Here is a 7,025-nt window from a genome sequence, read left to right as displayed (position 1 = left end):
GGAAGTTCAGGTCCCCCATGATTACCACATCCTTAGCCTTCACTACCTCTGTGAGCTGACCCAAGAAATCCTGGTCAAGCCCCTCACCCTGGTTGGGAGGTCTGTAGTAGACTCCCACTGTTAAGTCTCTTTTGCCTCGACAGCCTTTCACTCTAACCCAAAGCACTTCAGAGTGCCCCTCCCCTGACTCCTTGCCAATGGACGAGGATGTGTATTCCTCCTTAATATAGAGTGCCACACCCCCACCTCTCTTTCCTATCCTGTCCCTTCTGTACAGCCTCTAGCCCGTGACATTCACCGCCCAATCATGTGATGAGTCCCACCACGTTTCCGTAATCCCCACTGTGTCCAGGCTAGTGTCAGCCAGCAGGAGGGTATTTTAGACAAGGGTGAAGGAAGGATCTTGGAGGATCACAGCACATTAGGAGATCATAAAACTTATCTGTGGTGACTTGCAGATGTTAAAGAAAACAACAAAAAAACACCCTTTACATGAAGAAGCAGTACGCTATTTCGACCTGGCTCTGCAGTGTCTGTATAGATTGGGCACTTTAGTGCAGCTTTTTGGCCGCCTGATCTATATAGACATTGGGTGAGCTGGGTCCAACTAATGTTATGCCCCTTCTGAGCAAGTGCAGGGCTCGGCACAGGAGTGCACCACGTTTAAAGTAAAGCACCAGTTTTTGGTTTATTTTTAATGTCTGCAATCAGTCTGTGTGTCTATACCATTTCTACAAGGCAGCATATAGGGTATGATATACCCTCTCAGATGCTGAAACTACTTTTCCTCAGAAGGGGAATTCACCGAGATACAGAAGACTGCTCAGATGCTCCAAGTAACTGTTGTCTTATCTACGAAAAGGTAAACTATTAATTCTGGTATCTGTATTAACTCTATAATTAGCTATACATTCCTCTGGTTTCTCTAAGCCTAGTGATACACACAGAGCAAACTTTTCTAGAGCTTTATTATCATTTTGGAGATAATATTGTTTTATGTGGCAAAAATACTGGTTTTGTTAGTTAGGCTCCAAAAAAAAAAAAAATACTGTCATGATACAGCCTCCCCAAGGAAGGCCATGATGTCCCTAAGTCACCATGACTGTGCTGGCTCTGCCCTATGGGTGCCTACCAGGCACAGCTGGTGAACTCGGATTGGTGGGGTGGTGAAGTGTCCCGTGCAGGGGGGAGGTTTACAGCCAGTTGGGAGTGTGTGGGCGGGGAGTGGTGGGGGGCCATGAGGAGGCTGCAAATGCCCCTGCTCCCATGGGATGCTCCACCGCCCCGCCAGTCTGAGTTCACCAGCTGTGCCTGGTGCCTACTAATCTCACTGGCCACATCTTGCTAGTATAAATGATGAATCGGGAGGCTGCCCTCGAGTTGCTGCTTGGTCACAGTCCTGATAGACTCCTCTCAGCCATTTGGGTTGTTGGACCCCTTACTGAGTCCCACACTCAGGAGGTGACTTACAGTACCCCCAAGCCTTATAGGCTAGATGTGTGGATCCAACACTTCCCCTTTACTATCCCCCCATGCCTCAAAGGTGGTATTTAAATGTTTTCCCTTTTTTGATGGGGCCTTCGTCTAACTCAGCCTCCTGTCATCATTGGGCCCTTGGCCCCTGTCTCTGTACCCTCTCCAGCGCTGGGTCTCTACACTGTAGCATGCCCCCTATGAGGCCTCCTCCTCCCCAATAGCCTCAGCCCAGTCCACTGGTGTAAAAATAACATAAATAGGAGCCCCTGGGCTATAACATAATATGAGTAATGCAAGCTACACACTGCCTCTTTAAAACCCCAAACTGTTCTTTGAGTATTGAGTACCCACCAGCCCTGGGTACTTTGTAGACTCCTGGAGCCTCATTAGCTATGTAAACTGTCTATCCAGCAGCCACAGTGTTCCTGGGTAGTTCTTCCCTGCAGGAGCTCCTTCCCCTGGCAGCTTGCCAGAAAACTAACCCCTGCTAGCCTCAGCCCTGAGGCTTGTATGTGCCAGGGCCCTGACTCCTTCCATCATCTGACCAGGTGCAGGTACAGGCTAATTCCCCCATTAGCCTGCTACCCAGGCAACCTGCAGCTGTGGAGCTACGTCTAGCTCCTCAGGCTCTCTAGCCAGGCAGTTCCTGCCCTTAAAGGAGCAGGCACACCTTAGTGCCCTGCAACAAATACCATTAGCACCACTAGGCAGCTCTGCAGGAAGCACTCCTCCCTACCGTGTCATGTTCTGTCCTTCTCCTATACCCACCCATTCCTCCCCTGCCCAACTTTTTTCTGTATTTCACTTTTTCAGTTCTTTGACTAAGATCTAACGTAGCAGTGTTCAACTCATCTAGCCTACAAATGAATGGTACAGGGTCAGTCCACAGGTCCGGTCTGAACCCATAGCATAGAGCTCTGTATGGGTCCAGAAATTTGGTAGGAGGATGAGTGACAACATTAATTGCCACAGCAGAAAATGCTGCCACTGCTTCCTTGCCTCCAAATTTCTGGACCCACAGGGAGCCCTGTGGGCTGGATTTGTGAGCCATGTCTTGGTCACCCCGATCTAACATTAACATAAGATATCTTCTTTCTTGGGTGAACTTCAGCTTGGTGGAGGATACTGTCTATCTTATCTTGACAATGGACTGATAATCTAATGGCTCTTTTCCAGCTGACAGTTGGGACTCTTGTTCCCCTTGCCTTCCTTATTAATTAATTGCATGTAAATCACAAGAGGTCTATTTTGGATTTTACTCCCAAGTGTTCAGATATTCAAGTCAAAGTGAACTCGGATGTCTATTAAAATATAAGCTGGAAACCTCAGAAGGATAGGATTTCTTGCAACATTTCTGATAATTTCTGCCATAGGTGGAGGGAGCGAAAATTATTTGGAGGGGCTGAACCCCCCCCATCAGATAAGCCTGTGGGGGAAGGGGCAGGGGAAGGGAGTGGGGCTGGGGTTAGGACAGGGGCAGGAGCAGGCCCTGCACAGTCAGGGTGCGGTGTGGGACGGAGCCGTGAGCAGCTTCCTGGGGGCACGGGGAGGGGAGGACAGCTCCTGCCGCTGCACACACCCCAGGGGGCCACATGGGGTGCATGTCTGGGGATCTGTGTACAAGGTGGGGTGGGCTGGGGCTGCGCCAAGCTGTTTCCAGTGGGGGGTGGGCTGCATTGTGCTCAGAGCAAGTGGTGGCAGCGCTGGAAGGGGGGGATACAGTGAATCTTGGGGTGGCTGCAGCCTCCCCCATAGCCCCCTACCAGTGCCGTTGCTGCCTGCCCCCAGCACAGCCCAGCCCTGCCCTATCCCATGTACAGATCCAGGGGCACACACACCCCATGCCTCCCGGAGTGTATGTAGCAGCAGGAGCCACATCCCCCCAGACCAGCTGCTTGCGGCTTAGTCCCATGCCCCACCCTGGCTGTGCAAGGCCTGCCCCTGCCCCAGTCCTACTTCCTTCTTCCCCTCTGCATGCACATCCTTCCCCACCCCTGCTGCAGTGCCAGAAACCCAAGGCCAGGCTGCCTTTCAGCCCTACCTCTGCCCCATATTTTGGGGGGGGGCTAAGCCCCATTAGCACTCCCTTCCACTGCCTGTGGTTTCATTTGGGCTGAAAACACTATGAGTTTCATGGTAACATGCCTTCTTTCCTGCCCCAACCGCTAAAAACACAGTCGTGTGCAAAAAAGAGGGAGAGGGTATTAGGAGTTGAAATCCAGAAGGTTCAGCCTCAGTTGCTTGGGGGATGTCTGCAATTTATCTGAATCAGCTTGAATCAGCTTGCTCATGCTTAATAGACATTACAGGACTGTTACTTAGATCTTCCCTGCTTCAGAAACTTTGTGTGGCATTTCTCTTCCCAACATTTCCTCGTACAGGCTTTTCTCTAGTTTGGATGGACATACTAACATTCACACTCAAGCACCTTGTAGGCTGTCTCTATGTCAGCACTTTTCCAAAAATATCCTACTGTTCCACTGCCGTAAGTGACAGCAACAATAAAGTTGTAACTGTAGATCAGATGTCACTAATCTAACAAATGTGTCATGCTAAGAACTGTTCTAGATGACTCTCATCAGTAGTCTGCCTGTACTAGCACAGACCCTTTACACATATACATCTGTGATGCACTAGCGATTGGGCAGTGGTAGGAAGTACTTAGGAAAATAATAGTTTAGATAAGGGCATAAATCGAGCCTACCATAGGCAAAGATAACCTCTCCAGTTGCTTAAAGGGGTGGGGGTGTTAAAAAAGCTGTGTTGGCATAATTCTGCCCCCATTCAAATCAGTAAGAGTTTGCCTCTGACTTCATGGAAGCAGAGGTAAACCAATCTGGGTGTATTAACTACCATATCTAATACCTAGATCTTTACTTCTCCGGTATTTGTTTTAGGTATACACAGGTTTCCTTGAGTGAAAATACAACTGTAATCTGATTAGCTACTATTTTCTGCCATTGTTCAGTTCAGCTCCATAAGGCTTTTATTGGCAGGACAAGCTAAGCAAGCATATAAAAAGAGAGACACTGTTCTGATATGTCTGAGAGTTAGCTAAGATTTACTATACAAAGAGTTCCTCACTGTATTGAGGGAGGTGGGGGAATTATCCCACGTCCTTTTGTCATCAGTGTGCAATTGTTATTTTTTGGTTTCTGTTTCCAAGCCATCAGCAGGAGCACTAAATAGACAATGATCACACCACATAAGACATAAAGGTTAATCACTGTTGGGGCTTAGGGGCATTTGTGCTTGTAGCTACTATCCTGTGATTCTGATCCAGTTGTGGCTCTGGGATACTACTGCAGTTTGAATAAAAGAAGAGTAAGAGATGGTTCCCAATGACTGCTTCATAGCATGTATTGTAAATGGTTGATTTTATTTTCACTCCCATTCCTGCTTCACTCTCTGATTTGGGAGTCTTCTGTACAACGACAGACAGTCTTTCAGAGCTTGTGTTAACTTAACCTCCAGGCCACATGCTCAGATTGCTTGAGAAAAACTGAACTTTCAGCTGCTGTTCTCTGCTTGGTACTTCTGGAGCACCCCTGGAGCTATGAACTAAATGAAGGGAAAGTAAGTTGCTAAGAGACTTACTGGTCTTTTTCTTCTTTTTTACACTTTTGCGCATAGTTTCAGAAAGTAAACTGAGCAGCCTTCCAAAAAAGACCACTGCAGATTGTACCTTGTCAAGGAGGATGGGCACTTTTACATGCCCAAAGTAACAGTGGATACTTTTACATGTGCTCTGGGGGACAGGGAGGGGGGTGGCGCTTTAATTAGAGCAGCTGTGAGATCCACTCTAATTAAAGAACCATTGTGTCTTGTGTATCAGCATCACCATGCTTAAAATTGTCGATCAAGTGCCCCCTCCGCCATTTTAAAGCCTGGGGACACTGATACATGAGATGTAGGAGGCTGCTGGAGCCTGACATATTGCCATGCTAGCAGACTCAATTAATCGAGTCTGCTCCAACGTGCTGGAATTCCAGCACGTCAGAGCAGCCTCCGCACTCATGTGTGGATGCCTAGAATTTCTTTAAAATGATTCTGCAGCTTGGTGGATGATGAGCTGAACAGTGTGACATGTAGGATGGGCCTTACCAGAAAGAACTTGCACCTCAGTCACTTAATGAACGTGTCATAAACAGAATCTCTTCGATGCTGAAACTATGGTCTGTGTTACTTTTAAAGAGGTGAAGAAAGAAATCAAAATTCTCAGAATGACACGGAGGTCATGGCTTTAAAATGTGAAATACCTGAATTTGAAATCTTTCGGTAAACAGTAGCCCATGCGGTAATCACTCCTGGTCTTAGCTATTTGTTTTTGAAGGTCTTTCACGGACTTGCTGTATCCATTGAAAATATAGTTGGCAAAAAGAAGCTTTCCTTGAATGTACATCTGCCAAAGAAAATGGAAAAGGATCCAATTTTTAATAAGATGTGAAGAGCCACCTGTTATTTAAAATAAGGACATTAGGTTGACACCATAAAAGAATGATGCCAAAGCAGGCTCTATAGTTAAATAAGATGCTGCTTTTAGCTCTTACCAGAGGCAGATTAAGATTTATAAAAGTAAAATTAACATTACTGGCTTTTTTGGGCAATGTAGCTGATTAATGTTACCAATAAATGCCTGGTACATGTGGCCAAGAATGCCTAGGCAGGAAGGGGCATGGGGTATAGGCAGATTAATGCATGGGCCAACAAGGCCTAGGGCTAAGAGCCCCCAGATCCTTGGGCTTGGTATTGCTGAGTATATACCAATTATTCTTCAATTTTGACCCCATTCTCTTTCATTCACTGTTCAGGCATAGTGAGCAATATAAAACAAATAAGAAGGTGGGTTATTTGCATACTTATTTACATACCAGGCACCAGAAAATATACAAATAAATCCTTTTCTTATTTACTTAATATTGCTTACTGTAACTCTTCAGTGAGTGAGTGAGAACTGGGTCATACACCTTTACAGCACCAGCACTAGAAGGGAGGAAGGGGCTTCTTCCCCTGCTGGAACCCAACTTTCATGGAAGAGGCCTCCAATCTTTTTCTTGTCCAGGGCACCAGCAAATCTTAATTGGCTGTGGGGGGGCAGGGAGAGTATGGCAGAGGTAGGCACTGGCCAGTCAGGGTGGTGAATGTGACCCTGGGGCCAGGAACAGGATGGAGCCACGGGGCTTGTCTGGAGCAGGTTGGGGGCAGGGAGAGGGTACTGGGGGGGTGGGAAGCTCCCTACCTCTGCACACACCCCTGGGAGAGGCGTAGGGAGCCTGTGCCCCCCTGGATTTGTGTGTGGGGCAAGGGTGGGCTGCCTGCTGTGGGCTTGGAGCCAGGGGCTGCACTGGCCTCTTCTTGGAGGGGTGGGGCTGGGCTGGGGCTGTGCTCAAGGTGGGCGGGGACAGTGCTGGGAGGGGGAGCTATAAGTGGGCACCAGCCACTCCAAAAGTTGCCATCACCCCCTCTCCCAGTGCTGCTGCCACTTGCACCACCCCCACCCACCCTAAGCGCAGCCCTGGCCCAGATTCTGACCCCAAGCCTGGGGCATA

The 7,025-nt window shown here is 48.1% G+C and overlaps 1 protein-coding gene across 3 annotated transcripts in view; it reads right to left on the bottom strand.

The window, feature by feature from the left end:
* LOC109295918 (uncharacterized protein C3orf20-like) overlaps positions 1-7,025 on the bottom strand; it is a 70,506-nt gene that overhangs the window by 27,744 nt on the left and 35,737 nt on the right. For 2 of the 3 annotated variants that reach the window (XM_019515061.1, XM_019515062.1), the window contains one exon: positions 5,736-5,878. In XM_019515061.1, the coding sequence (XP_019370606.1) occupies positions 5,736-5,878 (143 nt within the window). Of the gene's footprint in view, positions 1-3,448; positions 5,038-5,735; positions 5,879-7,025 lie in introns of those variants that run through there. The other variant, XM_019515064.1, reaches the window with a different exon arrangement.

This window comes from Gavialis gangeticus, unplaced genomic scaffold, assembly GCF_001723915.1.
Source record: "Gavialis gangeticus isolate Ggan-Ray unplaced genomic scaffold, GavGan_comp1, whole genome shotgun sequence".
Classification (NCBI taxonomy): domain Eukaryota; kingdom Metazoa; phylum Chordata; order Crocodylia; family Gavialidae; genus Gavialis; species Gavialis gangeticus.
This window is presented reverse-complemented; position numbering and strand designations above follow the sequence as displayed.